Consider the following 24,659-nt stretch of genomic DNA (forward strand, 5'->3'; position numbering starts at 1 on the left):
CGCCAGCTTCGTGCGAAGTTTGGCTCTACGTAAACTAGGAAGGTTTTGTATAAAATTCTCTACTGTTTAAAACATTTTCAGAGGTTCTTCAAGTGACAACCCTCTTGCTTCTAATGCTTCAATGTTATCCGGAAAATTTAACGAATGGACGCGGATGTAAACTAGAGAAGCGATTAAATGTGAATTCTTCAAAGCTTTCTTAACATCCACAGTGAACGAACTTCCTGATTCATCAAGTTCATCGATAAAATTTTGAAAATTACGTAAACGGTCCGCATACTGCAGCTTTTATGACTATGGGGGAGGGTGGCAAAAGCGTGATTCAGGCGGGTTACGTAAATAAGATTATATAAAAAGTTCTCGTCACGCTTATAGAAGGCTCTGTCGTCTGTAAGCATGACATAACTTTAATTATATAACAGCATTAAACCTTCCTGAACAAATCTTGCTATCGCCTGTGCATTCGTCTTCAGAAATTTACCTAAAAGATGATAAATTTTAGCGCAGTCTTTTCCGTCAAGTTTTCGTACTACCATTAAAGCAACATATCGTTCGCATGCGTCTATAGTTTCATCTACAGCAAACCATGTAACATTGTCACTAATTTCTTTGCGAATTTCTTCGAGCACTTTTTGATGAACACGTGGAAGATAATTCTTCCTCAGTGTTGATTCATCAGGAATATTCTGCTTAGTGTATTTTTCTAAGTACTTCCTAAGCAAGGGATGTATCAGTTTATGCAATTCTATATTGCATCCTATAAAGGTTTTTGCTGTACCTCAGAAAGATATTTCTTTGATCTTGAGTTTCCATTTTTGTGAGCAGCATCTGGGATGTTCGATCCTGTCGACATGTTGCTTGCACGTGTCTTGCAGAACGCACATGATTCTTAAAATGTGATTTTTTCATGGACACAAATGCATTTTGACATACCTTACAGAACACTTTTGAACCATCCACTGTGAAGTCCCTCTCAGCTAACTTCGCTTACCTCACCCACTTCAGCAGAAGTTGAGAGACACAGAACTTTTATGCTTGCCCATTAAATTTCCTAATCTATAGCCGAATATAAAACCTCGAGACTGCGCACACTTCACTTCACACTGTCACTAATAATTTATTAAAAAATAGCGAAAAGGTTACCGAATAAAATTAAATTAGCTAAAAGATAGCCAAGACGCTAATAATTTTTATTTTCGTCAATTAAACAAATCTGAATGTGACATAAAATACCCGTAATTCAACTTGGCAACATTGTTTACAAAACAACGTTTGAAGATGTCTCTGCTTTTGTTCTGAAATCCGAAATGGTTTTTTTTGGTACCAACAATGGTATCAAGGACCGAATACATGACAGTATTTCTCCGAAAATTTTGAATGCATTTTAAAAAATTGCAAGAAAATCCAATAAATCGAGCATTTTTTGCTAATTTCGGTTCAAAAAATATAAAAAGTTCATTTTCTTTGGTTAGAAGCAAAATGTGTTATTTTCGGAACAATTATCGGATTCTCGAATAAATCTGGGGACTACGTGGTACTGATGACTGTTAAAATGACTGAAAAAATGAATTTTTGGAATGTACTCAAAACGAAGGAAATAACAAAGAAATTTAGTATGCTAACACATGACCAAAATGAAATAAATCCCAAAAGTAAAACCTTCAAAGAAAGTGTCCAATCATAAGACTACCACCTTCAAGAAAAATTAAGAGTGAAGCGAATCGGCGAGGTCAAGAGGACTGGAGAAACAAGCTAATAAAATGAGAACTATGTCTTTCCGCAAATGTTCAGATTCCAAGATCGACCAAAATTTGAGAGTAAAAATTCCTGAAATTGACAGATCTAAGATCAGTCCGCAGTCTAAGATCTAAATTATCTGCATTAGTTACATATATCAAAGACGAGTGTTCCAAGTACATAAAAGTATGTACTTGGAACACTGCTAAGAAAATTCGAGCAGCTTTTTAATAGAAACCAGGAGTAGAACAATTTGTATCGTTCCTTTGAGACCCTAGGCGCAATACTGTTTTAAAGCCCTTATGTAAAAGCTTTTTTAAATACTAAAAAATACAATAAAATCCTTAATAACAAGTTTTTTAAAGCTTTTTAAACGTTCATTAAATTTTAGAGGCATATTATCTTTTTGTGACGTAATTTTTAAGGATCCTCGAGACGATGAGGCTCTAGGAATGCGCCACTGGAAACCAGAATTTTAGCAAAATTAAGTGTATGTAAATGTACATATTATTAAAATTATAAATATTACAACTATTCAAAATAGTTCAATAGTTATAAGTTTGTTTATCAACCAAAGTACGGAAACATTTTCTTTTATTCTTTTCAGGAAAATACAAATATCCTGATAAGTTTACTATAGAAGTCAGTTTGTTGTGGGAAAAAACTTTCATATATTTCGTATTTGTTTATGTTTCTTTCTTCTTCAGCATTACACAGTTAATTAAATTTTGGGTATGTAAATTGAAGCGAAAATAAACAGTTTGAAGTTATTTTTTACTTAATCAATAAACCTATCCTGACTTTTACTCAGCCTTGATCAATCCTAAGAATTACCGACATCGACTGTTAAAACCCCAAAATGCTTACAAAGCATTATTTGTATTATTATAAATAACGTAAAAATAAATAAATAAGTTTTATAAGTGTATTTTAATTTGTTTTCGAACATGCTAATTTTGATAACATTAGAAACAATTATTATCAGTCGTTTAAACTACTGAGCAGTTCCTAAATGTTTGCGAAATCTCTCGTACATACTGTACGGTAAAACCGGATGAATAAATTTTCTTCAGCTTTCACAGTATTTTTGATATTATGCAACAAAAATACTGTACTGTGAAAGTTGAAGAAAATTTATTTTTTTCTATATTTAGTACAGTACATTTATCTGTTAAATAAAAAGCGTTACTTTAAAATGTTTTTTAATATATTTATTTTCTACTTTTTAGTTATACTATATGTATGTAACACTAAACTATCGAAATTCTTTTTAGTTTAGCGTTTAATTTTATGTATATTGTTCTCTGTGAGATTGATTTTGATTAAAAAAAAGCTATAAATTTGATGTAGTGAGTGATTGAGAGTGACCTGTGAGTTTCGTAGCCTATCGTTTTCCAAACGTGATTTACGTTGTTTCGATGTTTTTTCCTGGTATTTTTTAGTTGGTCTCGCATATTTAATCGTGCGCATTTCTGTCTTCACTTTTGTTCCCACGTGTAGAACGGCAAATAACGGTCATGTGTTGTAGCGCCATCTGTTATCCGCTTTTATTTACAAATTTTAATTATTCGCTAATTTTTTGCTAATTGTTATAAATGTTTGAAAACTATTTTAAAATGTACTGTCTTTGGCAATACACGGAAATTGGAAAGTAGATGAATTGCAACTTTTTAACTGGACAAACAAAGTAGGTTAATAGAAAGCTTTAAAGATAAAAACAAGCAAGTTAAACCGTCATTAACACTGCTAGTTTTAATCTTAATATAGCTTACATCTTATATATATAAAAATGAATGTATGTCTGTCTGTGTGTGTGTCCTTCATGCATTACCACACCGTTTATCCGATTCCCGTGAAACTTTGGGAAGTTGTTTAATATATTCCAGCGAAGGTTTGTGGCATAGTACGATTGCCATGAAGCTTTGGAAAGTTTTTTAATTTTTTAATACACTCCCGCGAAGTACATTTATCCTACGACAGATGGCGCGCGTTTACACAAATTCGCGCACAGTGTGTTCGATCGATTTCAAACTGTGAAGACCATTTCCCTCCTTCAAAAAATATCTCTATATATGCATTTGTGAACTGTTATTTACGATATTTGTAATAATTTTTGTTTAATCACTTTATTTCGACTTTTTTTTTTGCTAATTATGTATTCGCTCGAACTTCGTTAAAATCTTAACTGTACCCCGAACAACGACCGAAGTTGTAGAAAGAAATTCGCCTATTTTACCGATCTAGGTATCCCCCTTTTTCAAATTTTAATATCGACTCAAAATAATTTAAAAAGACAAATTACAATAAAACGGTTTATTATCCGACTATCAGAAATTTCACAACATGCCAAGGAAGAGAGGAAGGAGCAATTAAATAATTAAAATTATAAAGGATTAAAAATATATATATATAAATGGGGAATATCGCGCTTCTGACAATCGCTGCGAGTGTGTGGGCTAAATTTGGAGAATCCGTGCTTCTCGCGTGGACAACTGTACGTGGCTGGCTCATGCGTCGGAAAACCTTCCGATTTATTCGTGTACGCACCAGACGGAGAAACAAAAAATATCGTGTATCCACGAGCACTCCAATAAATAAATAGAATTGAAACAACACTTTGAAATGTTTTCCCGATGAAAACGAATAATAATAATAAGTTTCAATAAAAATGATAGAATGAAAATTTAATTTTATCATTACAAGTTTGCTTGAATTTCGTTTCTTCTGAAATCGCAGCAATGCGCGATGGGTAAGCTAGTTATATATAAATGTACGAACAAATAAAAACCCATGGGCGAGTGGTCTCCGTTGCCGCTCATCGTAGTAGTTACCAGACCCTAAAGACTGGGAGGTTCGTCGTGGGTTCGCGCTGCGGTTGGACAGGCTGGCTGCTTGGAGTTTTCCGGGTTTTCTCCTTGCCAATAACGACTGAATAGGAGGCCAGTTCCCTATAAAAGTCCTCCCGGAAGGCATTATTTCCCGCGCGTGCGATTAGGCCGTTCAGGTAAGGCTAGCTCATCGGTCGCATAGCGATCATACACAAGTCTATCGGAGAAAAGAGCCTATTTGAGCTATAATCTCCATATTAACACCTGCAAGAAGAAGATATGAAGAAGAATAAAAACCCAGCGAATCATCGGAGAAAAGGTGACCAGCCAGAATCTCCATATCAAAGAAAGAAAACCCAGCGAAGCGGACACTTGCAGCTAGTTTTCCATAAAATTGACATATTTACAACTTCAAATCATACAAAGGAATTCTGACATTTGGCAATAATCGTTTACAATTCTATCCATTAAGTATTCACTAAAATACCAATAAAATATCAACAATTTAAATACATAAGTATCAAAAAAAGATTGTAAACTTACATTAAAAGTGTTGGAACCGTGTTTAGAACAATGCGAGACACAATTAAAACAATAAAATGTCACAGGCTGGCTAACTGTTAAAACAAGAACGTATGAAAGGCACTTGAAATAATAAATTAATACACATCACTCCTAAATTAATACCTTCTTTCCCCTTTTTTACTTGTATTTATACACTCCTCTCGTCAGGTAAGCGTACCGCGTGATTCGTGTATTTTTTGGCCAGAATTATTATTATTCATAATATTTCTTTTTTGTTTTTTACTATTTCTAAGTGTTCATACCATCTTCTTTTATATATGATAGATTCTTAACTATTTTAAAGTATCTTTTATTATTTCACAGCCTTCTTTTTTTACAATTTATAGCTATAGCGAAGTTACGGTTACTATTTTTAATGGCAGAAACGTGTTCCTTACAACAGATTTTTAATTCTCTGCCTGTTTCTCCTATATAAAATTTAAGAGTGCTACAGCTACATTCTCTTTTATATATAACATTTTTCTTTTCTCATATATTGGACTCATTTGTGTTATATTGTGTACGTTTATTTTTCTTGTTATCCTATTATTTTGTTAGGGTACTAAGATTAGACAGTATTTTCTTAATTTATTTTTTATTCTTTCAAAAATGTTCATTTCGTATTTAAATTTTACTTACTTGTTTTTATCTTTAAATAGTTGTAAAATAGCTGAAGAGGGCTGAAGAGGAACTGTAACTCCGAAATACATACTATTGAAAATAAATTGATATATTGAGGCTGGTTTTGTGTCTGATGACAGCGTGGTAAGTCTAGAAATAAAGACGCTATCATTGAGCTCATCAAAACACTACGTTTATCGGNAACTAATGTAACGTCGTATGGTGAGTTTTTGTTCGTATCGTGGAGCAAAAATATGTTCGAATTTCATGTCGTATCCTGAAAATTTCGTATGCTGGGGCGTTCGTAACCTGAGGTACCACTGTATCTTTTATTATTTCACAGCCTTCTTTTTTTACAATTTATAGCTATAGCGAAGTTACGGTTACTATTTTTAATGGCAGAAACGTGTTCCTTACAACGGATTTTTAATTCTCTGCCTGTTTCTCCTATATAAAATTTAAGAGTGCTACAGCTACATTCTCTTTTATATATAACATTTTTCTTTTCTCATATATTGGACTCATTTGTGTTATATTGTGTACGTTTATTTTTCTTGTTATCCTATTATTTTGTTAGGGTACTAAGATTAGACAGTATTTTCTTAATTTATTTTTTATTCTTTCAAAAATGTTCATTTCGTATTTAAATTTTACTTACTTGTTTTTATCTTTAAATAGTTGTAAAATAGCTGAAGAGGGCTGAAGAGGAACTGTAACTCCGAAATACATACTATTGAAAATAAATTGATATATTGAGGCTGGTTTTGTGTCTGATGACAGCGTGGTAAGTCTAGAAATAAAGACGCTATCATTGAGCTCATCAAAACACTACGTTTATCAACCGACTTTCTACAACCTACGGCTGCAAACAATACTGTCATTGAGCTAATCATCTTTATTCAACGATTCCGGAATAGGATGAACAGTTTCTCCCCAGTCCAAACATTCGCACACAATAAACTTACCATCTTCCTAGATTCATCTCTGATGGAATGCTCACACTTATTCGTCAGGAACGATTCGGTACGGAAACCCCTCAAACCCCCGTATGACGGTACATTCCAAGTTCTGGCACGTTCAAGTAAACACTTTATTAATGAACGGCAGTCATTAGTGTGGACCGATTGAAGACAGCATTTAAACCTCCAACTCAAAAACCAACCACCACAACACGGACGACGGGTTCGGTTCAACCATAGATACCTTTGAGCTCCGGATCTGAAAGGGCGGCTCTGGCGACATGCGACCAGAGGTAGACAGGGGTCACGCAAGGTGGTATAAAAGAAGACGACAATCTCCTCGCCGTTTCTTACCCTTACTCTTGGTAATGAGACATCCAAAAACTCTTCAAGTGTGTCTGTGGCGCAGGATTTTTTAAAACTCTTTCCGCCCTGTGGGCATCAAGAGGGCCTATTTTAGCAAGCCCATTATGAATTCGGCTAGGCCCACAATGGGGCGGCCGGGTGTTGAGGGACGGATACCCCTAAAAATTCCTAAGGATTTCTCCACACGTTCGGATCTGATCCCGGATCCCCCAGAGCATTAGACTGCCATTTTGACCGCTCGGCCATCCGGCCATTGTGGCGCCAGATTTATCTTCTAGCAGTTTATCATCAAATAAACCAGGTAGAAAATGAATATTAATGAATGCGATAGATATATTCGAAATACATAAACGTACTATACCTTCGCAGTTTGAATAAAGTCGAAAGCGACTTATCGTTGTTCAGTTTTTGTAATTGCGATTTTCGTGTGGAAAATGCAAAATACATCACGGAAAGGCGTGGAGTCTTTGGCATAGGGGCATGAGTAAGTCAATGAAGAAAAGCGAAATAATGGAAACTTAATTTATAGTTATTTATCCCGTAATTGAAGCATTTCATACAGTAACCACGACTACTGTAGTTACTGCATACTATCTGGAAATGATCCAGTGCTCGGAAATTTTCTGCGTTTGCGGGGCAACAATAATGATAAACAGAATACTGTATAGGCTATATGAAATTCGAGCGAAATTTCAGAACGAAGAGTTTTTCCTAAGGAAAAACTTTATTAGAACTTATAAAAACAAAAAATACTAAAATATTACGTAATTATGCTATAAATTCTATTCTTAATTATTACACAATTTTTTTACTATTACCTTCGAGTGAAATGCAATATAAAAAGAAAACGAGTAATTATTTATTGTGACATAGTCACAATGCTAAGCTGCAATTTTTAATCATCATTTTAATTTATTTAATTTAAAATTACTCTCCACCTCAAATTAGTAGTGACTTGCCCCTGTACATCATACTTATCCTGTTAACAACAGAGTCACGCCGGTCATCAATATAACTCCTTTCAGGTGAAAATTTTTTAATTGAAATAAACATGATTTCCTGTTTATACCGAAAGTTTGTATATAGTTCGTATATAATCGAGTCTCCAGTCCCTATGCTTTCCACATCTAGTCTCGGCTTTCGTCTATCAAACTCCGTTCTCGAGATTAAGAAAAGACAGTCAGCCAAAAGCCAGACAACAGTGGGAATTTATAGGTCTACAATTTTTTCAAATTGCAGCCAAATCAGGGAATTAAGAAAGATTCGGGGAAACGCGGATAACCATGTAAAAGTCCGAAAGTAATGTTCCTAGTAAAACACTCCACCAGGATTCAGAAAATTCTTCTTATATGTACTGTACATATAGTGTCCAACTTCCCAAACTCGAATTTTACTTTTGTCTCGTCTTAAATCCCATGGTCAATTGCGCGCTGACTGGTACAGCGATTTTAATATAGTTATATAAAGGAATGACAGTCCGTTTCAATTTCAAAAGGACTAAATCCATCTGTTGGTTTATCCTGTTGGTTTATCCTTCTGTATTAAAGCCGCTTTCAATGAATTTTGTGTTTCTACAGGCCGTATTCACCATCTTGAATAAGATTTAAATTGAGAGTTCATTTTTGTTGCTTATGAATGCAAAGCAGGTGAAGAATATTGAATTTTATAAAGGAAAAACAGAATTCGAAATGAAATTTGATTCAACGCCATATTGCTTCTTGGACAAAGGTAAGGAAGGATACTAACAACATAAGTTTCAAATAATAAAAACTTATGAATGTAAAGTTCCTCACTACCCTTTAATTGTATATGCCAAAAAAGAAGAAAAAAGAAGATATACAATAGTAAATATGTAAGCCGTATACATATTATATACTCACCTAAAAGAACCAAGTTTGTAAAAATCCTGAGTTAACTGAGGAGGGGCATGTTACGCCCGAAACGTATACTGTAATCTAAAACGCGTATCAACTAAATTAAAATAAAGATGAAAGAATGCCAAGTGTTCGAATTTATTACACTACATAGTGTTTAAGCAACAAAGAAGACTTACGACACGGTTTCGAATTATCAAAAAATTAAGAGTTTAGTTAATTCTCGAATTACCTACGCTATTTGAATTGTTCTTGTGAAAACTTGAAAATATCCAGATCTATCGTAAACGATTACATCGCCATCAGGTCTGTAGTTTTAAAAACTTCTATCCTTTTTTTCCATTAGACCTTTATTCATTTTATTGTTTAAGTTTTTGTAGCAAATCAACAATTGCTCAGTGTTTCGTGGTATTACAATTCCCAGACGACTTATATTCCCTGTATATTTGTCACAGCACTTATTCTTTATTTTCTATTACATTTTTATTTTGCATCTAATTCTAATACTTTAAAAAAAAACTCCGCTCGGTGAGAACTAAGAAGGCTTTTAGAATGCCCATTACGGATTCAGCCAGGCCCACAATGTGGCAGCTCGGTCGGAGACGGGGTCCGAAATACTTTTGTCTCGAAGTTAGTATAGTTTATAAACATTAAATTTCCTACATTAGAATGAACTGTTTTGAAACCACGTGCTTAGTTTGCTCATAACAATTCACATTCGGATAAATCAAGAACTTTAACGTAGTTCTCCAATTCCAAGAATCTCGTAATCTACTGTTAAGCTTAGCACACACAAGTGCATCGCTAACGAAAACCGAAAAACGGAGTGAATACTGCGTCGACAGTGATTCTTTTGTAAACTGGGCTGGAATTCCAACACTTAAACTTTCTCCGTGAAGAACATTATTCGCCCCAATGAAAAGCACAATTTATTGACGTACAAGAGGAAGTTTCAAGGCAGCAATGCAATTTGCGCGTTGAAATTTCCATACTGAAACATTTTTAATGGAGAAGAACGACGCTACGAGTTTATTTATATGAACGTCCTTATAAATTTTAATTTGGTCAAAGAAAAATCGATTGAAATTGATCGACAAACGGTCATTTAAAAAAAAAAGTATTCGAAGTATTTTAAAAATTTATTGTTTTAATATTTTACTGCTATTCCTCTTTGTAACACGATATAATTTTTAAAGTTTACTCAAATTATTAGAGAATGAAGGCTAATTTTTATTATTCAATTTGTTTTTTCTTCTGAAGATCGCATACATTTTGTTCTGATGAAAGATGAACAAACATATGTACATTGTTTAAATAATCTATTTATTCCTTCCATTTACATATAAAATATAGCTGTAAAAATATTTTATAAACACAAGACAAAAAGAAAGATCCATTTCATGCATACACATATTTTAAATAGTTATTAAATATGTCTGATAATTATACAAACAAAACTTAATACACATAATAAAATTATAAACAACCCATCTGTAATATTCCTATATTACATATTAATTTAATCTGCAATATGTAATGTTGTAATTAACAGCTTTTATGATTAAGAATCCAAACTTTTCTTTGGCTGAAGTTAGAATTACTTTACCTTAGAAATGTTTTATAGCAGCTTATTTCAAACTTCTAATTTTGTTTTCAAAGATTTTTATTTTGAAAGCTATCACCAAACCATTTTAATAGAACATTTTAAATCAACTTTCATGAGCTACACATATAACATAGTATCATTTAAAATTAGCTTTTTATTTCTTTTAACTTACATTATTTTATAATTCATAAACCATTATAAAATATTTCTTTTCAGAATAATTCTATTAAATGAACAGTGCTTAATTTATTTTAAACTGTTACAAGTGTTGATTTTAACAAATTGGGCTCCATATTTTAGACATTAAATTTATTTAAATGATTTTTATTATTTATTGATTTATGAAATATAAATCAATAAGCAATAAAAACTATCACCTTGAAATCAGATAAATTCTAATAATAAAATATATGTAATAAATATTTAAAATACCATTAACTAACAACAAATAAAATTTAAAGAATATATTATAATTTCCTATCCTGCCAAAATTTACAATTACATAGTTTAAAACATGACCATGAATTTTTCTGCTACATTAAATCTAATCTTGCAATATATGCAATATATAAATATGACAACTGTATTTTTTATGTAATGGTCCTTAAAGTTTCATTATAAATGCTTCTAGATATGAAATTATTATTATTATTGTTAATTTGAAATTATTATTTTTAATAGAATTGTGTTAGAATTTAACATTATAATCATAAAAAATACTAGTATAGGCCTATGTAGATAGATAATTTGCAAATATCATCTACATTGAAAATTTTGTATAATGATGTTTCATTTGATAATTAAACTTTGATTGTGTATAGAATTTTAAATATTAACCCTAATTAACAAAGTAACTACAGTTAGTTTTCTTAATTCAAGATTTTCATAGTGTACTTTGAAAGGATATCTTAATAGTAAGTAATATTGACATTATTGGTCCCTTTAATTTTTAAACCCAGAAAATTTTATTGTATTGCAAGTAATTATTGGTTTTTTAGACTTTTTAATAAATTAACTTAGTGAAATAGTTGTGAAATTTTCATGTTTATTAACCAAAATTATTAAAATTTTTAATGAATAAATTTGAATTAATGTTTTATAAGGAAATAGAGATTTAATAAAATTATAAAATATTTTTCAATCAAAATATCAACATAACTAATTGAAAAATGTAGATATATATATAATAGATAATACTCAATTACAAAATTTTGTAGTTCGTAGTTTTGTAATCTACTGCATTAATAGAAATTTAGAAGTGAAAAAATTATTAAAAACTGTATTGTTATTATGTACAAAATTTTGAAGTAAATAATTACAAATGAAATAGAGTAAATACATACTGTCAAAGAACATAGCTAGAACAGAAAATGAGAATATTTAATTGCTAGTAAAATAAGCCTTAAATATTACTTTTGTTTTAGAAAGTAAATTGGAAAATTGTAATTTTGATTTAAATTGTCTTCCATAGATACAAGATTAGCTGAAGATTTTTGAATTGTAGCAGCTTTAAATAAAAGTGAAAAATTATTGAATCATAGAAGAAAGAAGGAAGCATCATACTGTCTTTTACAAGAAATAATAATAATGTAAAGTATAAAAAGCAGACTGGTCCCAGTTAATGTTAGTGCATCCATGAATTTTTAACTTTAATCGTTATTTTAAAAAAATACAATATATATTAAAATGAATTAAAATTATGAAGTATTTGCAGTTTTGTTTTTATTCAGTTGTTGTCCTGTAAACAGGAAATATATTTCTAAAGGTATGCTTTACTTCTAAGAAAAATATTTTCCCCTTTGCATAAAGTCTAAAAATTTAGACTTTATGACTAAATATTCATGTGTAATCATTTTTATATCATTACAATAGCCCAACAGCATACTGTGGTTTTAAAATATGTTTATATGCATTATATTTTCAACTAAATTACTTTATTCTAGATGATGGCAGTAATGAAGGGAAATAAAAATGTTATAAAATTGTATATAATTATTTTTTTCATACAGCAAAAGTATTACAGTGGAAAATATGCAAACTGAGAATCTCTTAGTTTTAAAAAGACTGTATAACTATACTAACTATATATATTTTAATACAATTTAAATTATACACAATGTTACATATTCTAAAATAAAGTATACTTAAAATTTCTTTTTACTTTTGACTCTGCCATGCCCACCATGGATTTGGCCAGATTCACAATGAATAGTATTTTACGTGTTTTAGTGCATATTATATTTAAAAATTATTAATTCTTATTTCTTTTTGAATTATGTGATTGTATAATGAAATATTTTAAATTATTATGTAAAATTAAATTTTCTCCAAATTCTAACAGTTTTTAGGTTTATAAAAGATATCAACTTGTGTTTTTGTTAAACGTGTAAAACAATACAATATAACTGAAATATAAACTTCAAACTTACTAAGTATGATGAACAAATAAATATATCAAGAATATTTCACACACATTATAATTGAAGTTTGTAACATTATATTGTAAACCAAGAATTGTAATAAAAATAATTAAAAATAACCCCAATCTCATAAATGACAGTTACATCATATGAAAATAAACAATCTGTTCTTTCTATTGATATAATTACAAGTACAAATGCAGAAAATTCATGTATTTTTAATGAAAATTTGAAATTACTGTTTGTGATCATTTTCTAAACAATAAAAATTTATAGATAAACTTTATTTAAAAGAAAAGTCTGAGAATTTTTTAAAGTTTTTAATTTGTATTAAAGTTTAATATCTCTTCATTTATATATTATTGTTTTCCCCTCTTGATTATGCTAATTATAGCCATTAGAAAGAAATTGTTTGCTTATGTATAACATATATTTTTCTTTTAATTCATTGCTAACTAAATTTAATTTAAAAATACAGCATTTGACAATGAAAGTTCTATCACTTAAAAAAGTTGATTTTTATTTAAAACTGGAAAATGATATAAACAGAGATTCATTTGATCAATGATTAACTTATTTTGCTTGTACTCAGAGTTAATAGAAACTATTTATTTTTGAAAATATATCTTTAGCTGTTACATATGACAGTTTATTTGAATATTTATTAATCTGAACTTTTTAAAATCTAAACACATTTGCATTGTTCATTTCAGATTATTGAAAATGTATCCGAAATTACTACTAAATATTTTGATAACCTACATAAAAATTAAAAGCATAAAAATTTACAAGATAATTAATTTTTCATCACAGTTTCATTAGAAAAGATATCTTCTAAATACAGTACAGCTTACTTAATAATGAATAATAATATCGAAATTAGTAGATCCCAAAATTTACAACTTAACATACAATAACAGCAATAAGTTTCTATAATCTTTTGGTGAAGTCTTTTACTCACTCAGATTAGGATTCATTTAATTTAAACTGATGTCAATAAGTGATTACAATAAGCAGAATCTATTGTATAATATAATTTAGATTAATTTTCACATTAACTATTATTATATTAGGTAAATATACATTAGTGACACATTCAAAACCAAATCATCATAAGGTCTTAAAGATTTCTCCATAAAATCTTTATAACTCCGAAATACATACTATTGAAAATAAATTGATATATTGAGGCTGGTTTTGTGTCTGATGACGGCGTGGTAAGTCTAGAAATAAAGACGCTATCATTGACCTCATCAAAACACTACGTTTATCGGCCGACTTTCTACAACCTACGGCTGCAAACAATACTGTCATTGAGCTAATCATCTTTATTCAACGATTCCGGAATAGGATGAACAGTTTCTCCCCAGTCCAAACATTCGCACACAATAAACTTACCATCTTCCTAGNACATTAACTATTATTATATTAGGTAAATATACATTAGTGACACATTCAAAACCAAATCATCATAAGGTCTTAAAGATTTCTCCATAAAATCTTTACATATCACATTATAGCATGATAATCATTTAAATAAATAAATTTAACTAGCTGAAAATATTTTAGAATAAATAAATTTTATCGATTATTTCACATAAAACTAGATGATAATTTTAATATTTTAGAATGATCTGGAATCTCAAATTTAGTACTTTAATTAAATTTTACGAATATTGTTGTTGTTAAAAAGTATGATGCTCTTATTAAATCCATGTAAGTTAAGTATAACAAATTAGAAATAGTTTAAGACTAGAAAGGAAAAAAACTCTTTAAAGAAATATTATTTGTGGTTTATTTCATAAAATTAAAACTTGCTTGATAATTATCATAAAAATAATATTTGGAGTAAAAACACTTCTGTTACAGAGAAGCAACTTTCGATATGTATATCCAGTAGCATGTTGAGTTATGCATGTGAAGGATATTTATATTTTATGATATGTTGCTAAGAAATAGTTATAATTATCATATAATTACATACATATTATAATTATATAATAAAATGAAAGCATGTGTATATAGTCATGTAAAATCAATAAAATTATCAAAATTTATATTTCTTGAAAATAGTGATATAAAAAGAAATTTAAAATATCACAAAAATTATCACAAAAAAAGCTCATAATTCTAGTTTTGATAAATAATTATAAAATTTTAAATATTTCAATGAATCAACTTATTGATAGCATTGAATATTTTCCTTATTATATAAAATATTTCTAAATAATTTAGTTTTTAATTTTAACTTAATTTATTATTTTATTGATTTAACATATGCATTAAAACTATAACTCCTTTCAAAATATTAGAAATTTAAAACTTATTGATTAAATATAAAGAGAAATAAATTTTATAATAAAAATACATTTTAATATATACTATATATTAAATGTAAAATAAATATTAGTGTATAAGAGTATTTTATAACTTCTAATATTTTAATGAATTATATGAGAGATTTAAAATATGGTAAATGTGCGCAATTAACTATCAAATTCAATAAAATAAATATTTTTGACAAATACTTTCATCCTTCCATCAATTTTAATAGTTAACTTTTCATCAACCGATTTGTTTAGATTCTGTTAACAAAATAGATAAAAATATTTGACAAAAATAAGATATTTGTTTTGTAGTGAAATAATACAAATTAATTATTAACATTCATACTAATTTTAAATACTTCACATAAAAATTTATGTCAAATTTAAAAATTTGCATTAATAACTAATTAAAATATAGAATAATGGATCTATACTGAAAAAATATTATATGAAAATCTAAACATTTCCACACACAGATTCAAAGTACCAGAATTTACAGCATTCATAAATATCATATGAAATGTTTATAAAATATTTTTTCAGCTATATTTTGATTGTATTTTATAAAGTTGAAAAATGATTGATAGAAGTACAATAAAAATTTAGCAGTAGAAAACTGCTAATATTCAAACACTTCATTCGTCCTACTTCTTTCTGAAGTTGTCCAATAACACTGTAAGGGCTTTATAATTCTTCAGTTTATTTGTTCATTAATCTGAATAGTCATCTTGAGGTATACTGAGCATCAATTTCTGAGTACTTTTAGTAAAATTATCTTGTAATTGAAAAAAAATAAATATAAATTAATATATACATATGAAAGAATTTTATATAAAAACTATAATACAATACCATTTTTATATCTTTTACACAAGTTCAAAAATTTTACAGTGTAAGATTAATAAATAAATATATCAAAGAAAATTAAATACACAGTACATTAAAACAATTAAACACATTACATTGTTATTTATTATGGACTGATTAACAAACAGAATTTTAATTATTATTAATAATAAGTATTTACATATAATTTATTATTGTTAATCCAGAATAATTAAGAAATACAAAAACATTTCATATATAGACAAATAAAGCTAAATTATTAAAGTTGAACAAATCAACTATTTAGAAAAATACAATGCTAGATAATCATATTCTTCACTGTTTCATTAATCAATTTAACACACAAGTATAAGTATTTGTCTTTTTAAATTTTATCTTTCAATAAAAATTTTGACAATACATTATAGTTAAATTTTTGATAATTCAAAAATTTTCAATGAACTACAGTCAACCCCCCTATAACACAGTAGATACATTCCGTTTTTTATGAAATTGATGTTTTAGGAGACCTTGCCAATCACAGCCCAGCACGTGTGCAGTTTACGGACTATGGCTGTTTGAAAGGTTTTCTTCCATAAAATTAATCGATTCCTAGACTAATTCAACTCAACATTTCCAAAACACATATATTTTTTTGAGAATAATCCATATAAACTATACTATAAACAAAAAATTGTGGGATTACTTATCGAGTGTGCACCATTCAACGTCGCCATTACTTAAGCTTGTTTTCGTCGCGGAGCAGCACACCAAACGGCGGGCGCGATTTCTGATCAACGAAGTTTTCACAGAAAAATAACTTAACTTTGGAGACATCATTAATATAAGTAATTTTTATGGCCGTTGAATAAGAAGTGTTTCTTTCACAAGAAATGTATAAAATTAGTGCTGTATTAGACTTACGGTACCTAATTTACATACTGTACAGACGATAGTAAACTCAAGTTACCCGCCTAAACTCTCCATAGCATGGCGCTGGATGGCAGAAAGTAGTTCGGCTGCCCGATGACGTTTTACCAAATTATAGGAGTTTTTTTTTACCATGTTTGTACGGATACCGTCACAACTTTTTCGCCGTCATATAGGCATCCGAACTATAGGTACCCATGTTATGGGGGGTCAACTGATATTTATAAAAATTCAACTAATTTTCTGCAATTTTCTAATATTTGGCAGTATCCCATATTCTTTGGCAATATACTTTTCCTAAAGTAAATATTCTAAAACCTTGGCTGACTGTATTTAATTTTTTAAAAATATGATGAATATACAAAGTAATTGTTTTCATTTTCCTTCTGTCAGTCACACCAGGGACAGTCCAAAACAGAATTCTCATATATGTTGGATCTGGTTGGCAAACCAGAGGATGTTGTTTCCGTTGCAATAATGCAACGGAAACAACATCCTCTGGTTTGCCAGAGGACATTGTTTCCGTTGCATTCTGTTGCATTATCCGTTGCATAAAATAAAAAAAAATATTTGTATTAACCATAAAAACTCAGAATCAATATATAATGCATGGCAATCATTCTTCAATAATCCTACAGATTATTTATTACATATAATAGTCTTTTAAAATCACATTTAGTTAAGTCAGTATCAATATCATTATAATTATATTCTCTTGCTATATGTCACAATTGTTTTTGTTCATATGTATCATTAATAATGTCATCATCAGGAAATAATATATCTAACAAATAGTTAGAAACTTTATGCTAATCTATAAAGTATCTGTTATTAATTTTATATGCTTGTAATATTTGTTTAATTTTTATCTTCTCACACATTATTTTATATGGAAGACCCAATGGGTCTCCTTTACTTTGTATATCAACATATATTTTCCAACTTTCCTCTTTTTTATCTTTATTAAATTTTTATATTCTCTTCTTTTATTAATATAAGCTTCTCTTAACTTTTCTCTTAAATCCAAATCTTTTTCTTTTTGAAAATTGTATTAATTCCTTACACTACCCTCTAATAACATATTTTTTATCATCACTACTACTTAGTATCATGGCTTTCATTGCCAATGGGATGTACAGTACACTATTAACAATTGTATACGAGTGAAGTGATAATTGTGATATGGTGCAGTAGTCATACTTGGATCAGTGCTAAATTCATTAGTGGCCAATGGAGACAGATTAACATTTGAAAAATCTGCCTCACTCATCAATGCACATTTGTTAACTCAAATAACATTTGACTCAGTATTCTGCTGAGAACATGTCACAAAGATTTTTGTTTTCTCAACACTGTTTTAGGTACATAAGCAATATCTAAAGCCAAGTGTTTGTAAATGAACTGCCCCTAATGTGGTATACATATGCTGTTTAGAAGAATTAGTACCTGTCCACTCAAGTCAAATCCTGCTTGCATATCACTTTTTACTTACTATTTCTCCATAGATATTTTCGAGTCTATCATTAAATCCTTTTCACACAACCCCAGAAGACACAGTTATATTGGTTAGAAGATAAAACTTCTTTAAAAGACAAATAATAAAAGTTATACCAGTTATATATATAAAAATAACCAGTTATAAAATTTGGCAAAGGACTTGATGGTTGGTGAGAAGATTCTTAAGTTTTTAATGTAAAAAACGTCAGATCCTACAATAAAAGGCTGGCGTTTGATCATTTTTAAGCATTGTGAATTTTTTACCTTTTATTATTTGTCTTTTAAAGAAGTTTTATCTTCTAACCAATATAACTGTGTCTTCTAGGGTTGTGTGAAAAGGATTTACTGATAGACTCGAAAATATTATTATGTTTTTGTAAATAGTCTAACTTCAAAAATTAAACTATTGAAGAATATCCTGAGTTAACATTGAACATTGTAAATTTCTCCATAGACTTTATTGGCATGCATAAATCTACTAGAAATTCATGCTTCTGCTGGCACTGCTCTTCATTTCATTGGAACTAATGTATTCTTTCACCTCAACAACATGGTATAATTTATTATTACTTTGTTTTCTGATCAATGATTTCTTTTATAATTTAAGTACAGTTATTTTATCTTCCTTCATATTTGATGAGCTTAACAGCTATTAAAATTAAAAGTGATCAATTGATTCTGGTGATTTAAAATCTAACAATACAAGTTTTGGAAAATCAAATCTGGGATGCTAAATCTCAGAATCCTGCCAAATCTTTTTAACATTACTTAGTACATTTATATTAGAATATTGTGATTGGATTCTTGTTTTCTTTTAAGAAAAATAACAACTAAAACTAAATTTCAAATTAAAGTAAAGTAGGCAATAGGTTCCTTATAATTCCCATTATTTTTTATGAAAACCTGCTAGATTATTAAGGAAATCTAAAATTGACTTGTATGATAAATTTGAATACAACTAATAAGTATATCACAAATTAGATATGCTTAATTTATTAAAGTTTAATACTTAAAATATTAGATTTTTATCAAATCCTTTTGATGAAATATTCTATGAATATTCTTAGAATTCTTGGTTAGTATGTGAGGAGTGTTTTCATATTCAGTTCAAGAATCCTCATTTCATATTTATTAAACTTAATAAACAGATTTTCTATCATAAAATGACAATTATCTTTAATAGCATATTTTCCTAGAGCAGGGGTCGGCAATCTTTTGAGTCGGAAGAGCCAAAAATTACAATTTACAAAATTTCAAAGTTTTTAAAGAGCCACAAAATTTTTTCTTGCCAACAATAAATAGTACTCGCATAAAGTTTTTTGATAAAAAAAACTAATCTATTTATTCAGAATTGTCTTGCGTCAAAAGCGAATTAAACCTCATAGAAACATCCGACGACGGCGTCATTCGACAGCTTCCGACGGACTGACGACAGTGACGATGCGTGTCACGAGGGAGGGATGAGATGAAAAGCGAGTACAAGTGGCTGAGAGATAGAATCGGTGCCGAATCCTCGTTAATCGATTTAGAACGATTTTTAAACGTTTTTTTTTTGATAAAATAAATAATATTTGCGTATGGAACTAAAAAGCCGCAGCTTCACATCCAAAGAGCCGCATGTGGCTCGCAAGCCGCAGGTTGTCGACCCCTGTCCAAGAGTACTGAATTCTCTAATGAAAATTATGCCATTCAGAAACAATTTATAAATTATATTATAACAAATCATCATTATAAAATTTGTTTATAACAGTCAATTCTTAATTTGTAACTTAATTAATTCAGCAATAGTTTCATTAATTCAATAATTAATTTGATTTATTCAATTAATTCATTAATTAAATAATGTTCAATATTCAATCATTAAAAATCTTTCATTAGTTGGTAATGTTTTTGGAAAAATTCAAATTAATTCACATTATAAACATACCTAAAAACTTTTGAAGAAAAGGTGGTTTGTTTTTCCAATAAATTCCAAGAAAGTAAACAGGAATTCCAGTTAATGTGATTCCAATTCCGACACCTGTTTCCAATGGACTAACATAGAATGGTAATACCACCAGAAACATGCATACCAGAAGAAATATAACTGGGATTAAAATGTTTACCTGAAAATATAAACAAACAATAAATTTATTTTAATAAGAAATTGCCAAATAAAATGATAAGTTTAAATTCATAAAATTTTTATCTTACTTTTATTGGGCGTTGCATATCTGGATTAGAAAATCTTAATTTCAGCATGCCTGCTACTGACAATGTAATAAATGCAGATTCCACAAAAGATGTATATGTTATCAAAACATAAACTTGTGTAGTTGATAAATATGCTAGTGTCAATATTCCCTAAAAATAAAATGATTTACTTATATTTTATATCTATATCTATATATAAAAATGGACATGTATGTCCCTATATTTCACTTTTTCACCAAAACTACACATCGCACGTGAATGGTGTTTGTATGTAGTGGTAGCCCCAAGTCTCCATTCGTGCATAGGAATGGTTGCGTCTAGATAGCTATAAGGGTGCGGGAGATATGAGGCTGAAAGTGGTTGAAAGTGGCTTTCTATTTGGAATGTTTTGTTCGATTTTTTCGAATTTGTTCGAATTAAATTCAAAAATAAAATTCGAATTGGTTCGATTATAGAACGATTGAAAACGTTCCAGAAACGTTGAAATTTGTTCATTTGACTAAACGTAAAAATTCTCTAATTAGTCTGGAAACGGGGGACCTAATTCTTGCATTTTGTGAAAACGGGTAAGATTAGCTATAATGTAATTATCTTAATCTTCACTATCGTTACTTTTTGCCCAGCGAAGCGGGTCCTTGCAGCTAGATTCTAGATTACTTAGAAAAACAGTCTTTTATATATATATAAAAAAAACTATATTACATACAAATAAAAACCCAGCGAAGCGGGATCTTGCAGCTAGTATGTATATAACTGAAAACCTTAAAATCTATATTAAATTATTTGTGTAATAAAAAAGTAAATTATAATAATGAAATTTTTCAACTACACAAACTTTGTTTCCAAATATGTACATAATGTATATTCCAAATATACAAATATAGTTCTAAGAAATCAAAAATCCAAGCTATAATGAGATAGAGTAATTCTTACAAATCTATTCATCACAACTGATCATAGCTCATAGTGATAAAAACACAAGTCATATTTTCATTAATATAGTTATTCTTGCATTAATATAAGTTAGTTAATTTACAGATCAAGTATATTAATGAAATTATCAGATATACAGGTTTAGTTTGCCCATGTACAAAGTTTCTATATCTCTAATGTCTTTTTTGTTATTGTTCTTAGTCTCAAAACACTAGCATAATATGTAACTGCATAGCTTATTTAACAATGCCTGTATTCAGTGACAGAATGAAGGAATTTTACTTACTAAAAAAATAAGACTTGGTGTAGGTGTGACATGATTAATATTAATCATTGCTAAGGCACGAGGAAGATGTCCTTGACGTGCACCAACAAAAAATAATCTAAAATAAAATAATAACAAATGTTTTAATCTTATAGCAAGATTTAACATCTAATTATATTAATTATTAAATATAATACAGTCAAACCTCAGTTTTCAAACTTAATTCATTCCTAAAAATAATTAAAAATCAATTTGTTCTAAAACCAAAATAAATTTTTCCATAAGAAAGAATATAAAATGGATTAATTTGACTTCAATTTTAATAGTATTTTTATTTTTAATTTCAGTTTCAAGGTTTAATTATTACTTTTAGTGTTAATTAACTGGCTACTTGGCTACTAGTATTAATAAACATTAAATTTTAATATTATATTAATAAATTGTCATCATTTAATTTAACTTCAGCACTTTTAAACACGAATTCCAGAATGCTATTTATATTACATGAATGTCAATTAATGTGGCTTTCATTAATTAATTTGATTTAAATTCAACTGTGGCACATATCGAAAAATGGAATAGTATCTTTTGCACATGCATTGAAATGTAATTTAAGTAGCAACATCAATGATGATTTGTATCATGGCGCAAGGCGATCTTGGCACCACTAACTTCTGATATGATAGTCTTGTCATTGATTGGTCAGGCCGTCGACTTTCTTTAACATAAGTAGTATAAAGACTTGACCATTGGTGGCCAGCTCTGCTGAGTAGCTTGTTCAACAATGGGGCAAAATAGAGTTCAAAATTTTTTTCATAAACCAAATTGTTTGAAACCTGAGGTTTAACTGNGCAGGACTTGTAAAATAGTCTGTAGTAGCAGGAGTCTGTTACAGTGTATAAGTTTTCTTATAATTTTCCTATACTTTTGGTCAGACTGACATCACCTTATTAATTACTTTAATGTTGGATTATCATTACATAAACATTTTTGAACATAATTGATTTCTTTTCATTCCAGTAGAAAAAATAAAAGAAAAAGTGGCTGAAATAACAATAAATGGCAAAAATATCTTAATATCAAAAAAATTATTTAACTATTCAAACCTTTTCCAGCAAAATTATTTAATTATCTAATGTTTTTGGCCGCCCAAGCAGTCATCGTCGTGGTATACTGAATAGAACATGACATACAGAGAAATACATAGATTTGAATATAAACAGAATACACGAATTTCAAAAACATTATTTGAATTTTCTTTTAAAAGAACTGTTAGAATGTCAGTTAGAGCTTAAAGTTCAAATCTTGTTAAACCCAAGCAGACCTATGAAAAGAGGTGGAAAAGGTTGGTCTAAATAAATTAGAGTTATGCTGAAAAGAGTACAGTATTTGTGTTTTCAAAAAAATATAAAAGATTTATATGGTAACACTTTTAAGCCTCTTTTTATACATTATGAATTTAATCATGTATAAGAACAACATTTTTTAATCATTTACTATATAACTAATATATACAAAAGTTTTATCATAATTACATTTTAATATGAATGGTTTGTCTTGCATTGAAGTTAAATGATAAAAGGGCAAAAGAAACAAATCATTTTGGAATACATGCTATTGTTTTAAACTTTCATTTATGAATTACAATGTAAGAAAAGTAGTGTATTCACTTATGGATTAGCCTCAGATAATGCAAAACCTCAGTTAATCAAGAATTGGATAATTGGGATTCTACTATACATAGAGTGGCCAACTTTCAAAGTAACAAATTCTAAACACATATGAAAAAACTATAGCTATGCAAATAGTAAGTTTCATGATTTTGGATAAAGAAAGGTCAACTCTGCCAATGTGGATCAGGTTTCCTGTGATTGTAAAAAAAAGATGACAAGGAAGACTACAAGAATATTTTTACTAGTATAAGACTATTATTTGTATTTTTTTACAATGTGATCAAAAGATCTATTTCTATGTTTTATTTTTTAATCACATTTAACAATATATAATTTTAGCATTATTCTCATATTTGTCAAACTATAATTAATACAGTAGAACCTCGATTATCTGGACTAATTGGGGATGAAGGTAGTCCGGATAAGGAAAAATCCGGATAATCGAAACAAATAGTTTAATTTCGATGACATATCGGTAATATTAAATCGTGATCAAATTTTCAAGAAACAAACGTTCATATTGAATTTGGACTACGACTGACCAGCGCTAACAGACTACCTATTGTTTAAAAGGCCCTCTGGTGGCGCAAGAAGACGGATTTTATAAAATAAAAAGCAGTTGAAACTGCATTTTTATGACGAGCAAAATTTTTTAGTCGCGTTCACGGCTTTTAAGTAATGCATAAACCTTTGAGGCGCGAGGCCCTTCAGACCGCGAGACGTAGGCGGTGGCCCACGTCGTCCATGCCTTACGCCACCCTTGGTCATAGAAATGATGTAATTTGAATATAAATTATTTATAAATACGTATGTCAAATTATATTTTTATTACTACGTAAAATATATTTAAGAGTTTACGACCACTGTGCTGGATGAGGCGTTGTTGAAACAAAAAAGTTATGCTTTCCATCACGTACATAAACTGTCGTAATTCGCCAATTGCAAATCAGCAAATTCGTAAAATTTTTGTTTATTTTGAACAATCCGGATAATCGAAAATCCGGATAATGGAGGTCCGGATAATGGAGGTTCTACTGTATT

The 24,659-nt window shown here is 29.2% G+C and overlaps 2 protein-coding genes across 2 annotated transcripts in view; both read right to left on the bottom strand.

Moving 5' to 3' along the window:
- Positions 1 to 407: 407 nt before the first annotated feature.
- On the bottom strand, positions 408 to 909 carry LOC111633131. The gene is made up of 2 exons (XM_023377663.1): positions 779 to 909; positions 408 to 714 (listed from the first exon to the last, which is right to left on the bottom strand). The coding sequence occupies exons 1-2, from the start codon at positions 907 to 909 to the stop codon at positions 408 to 410; spliced, it is 438 nt and encodes a 145-aa protein (XP_023233431.1).
- Positions 910 to 15,712: 14,803 nt separating this feature from the next.
- Positions 15,713 to 24,659, bottom strand: part of LOC111633132 (large neutral amino acids transporter small subunit 1-like) — a 54,095-nt gene continuing 45,148 nt past the window's right edge. Inside the window, exons 6-9 of the mRNA XM_023377664.1 lie at positions 21,967 to 22,113; positions 20,748 to 20,897; positions 20,482 to 20,659; positions 15,713 to 16,077 (exon numbers count right to left, since the gene is read on the bottom strand). Coding sequence (XP_023233432.1) covers positions 16,013 to 16,077; positions 20,482 to 20,659; positions 20,748 to 20,897; positions 21,967 to 22,113 — 540 coding nt within the window. The 3' untranslated portion in view covers positions 15,713 to 16,012. The remainder of the gene's footprint in view (positions 16,078 to 20,481; positions 20,660 to 20,747; positions 20,898 to 21,966; positions 22,114 to 24,659) is intronic.

This window comes from Centruroides sculpturatus, unplaced genomic scaffold, assembly GCF_000671375.1.
Source record: "Centruroides sculpturatus isolate CEXI.00-Female unplaced genomic scaffold, Cexi_2.0 scaffold765, whole genome shotgun sequence".
In the NCBI taxonomy this organism is placed as follows: Eukaryota; Metazoa; Arthropoda; class Arachnida; order Scorpiones; family Buthidae; genus Centruroides; species Centruroides sculpturatus.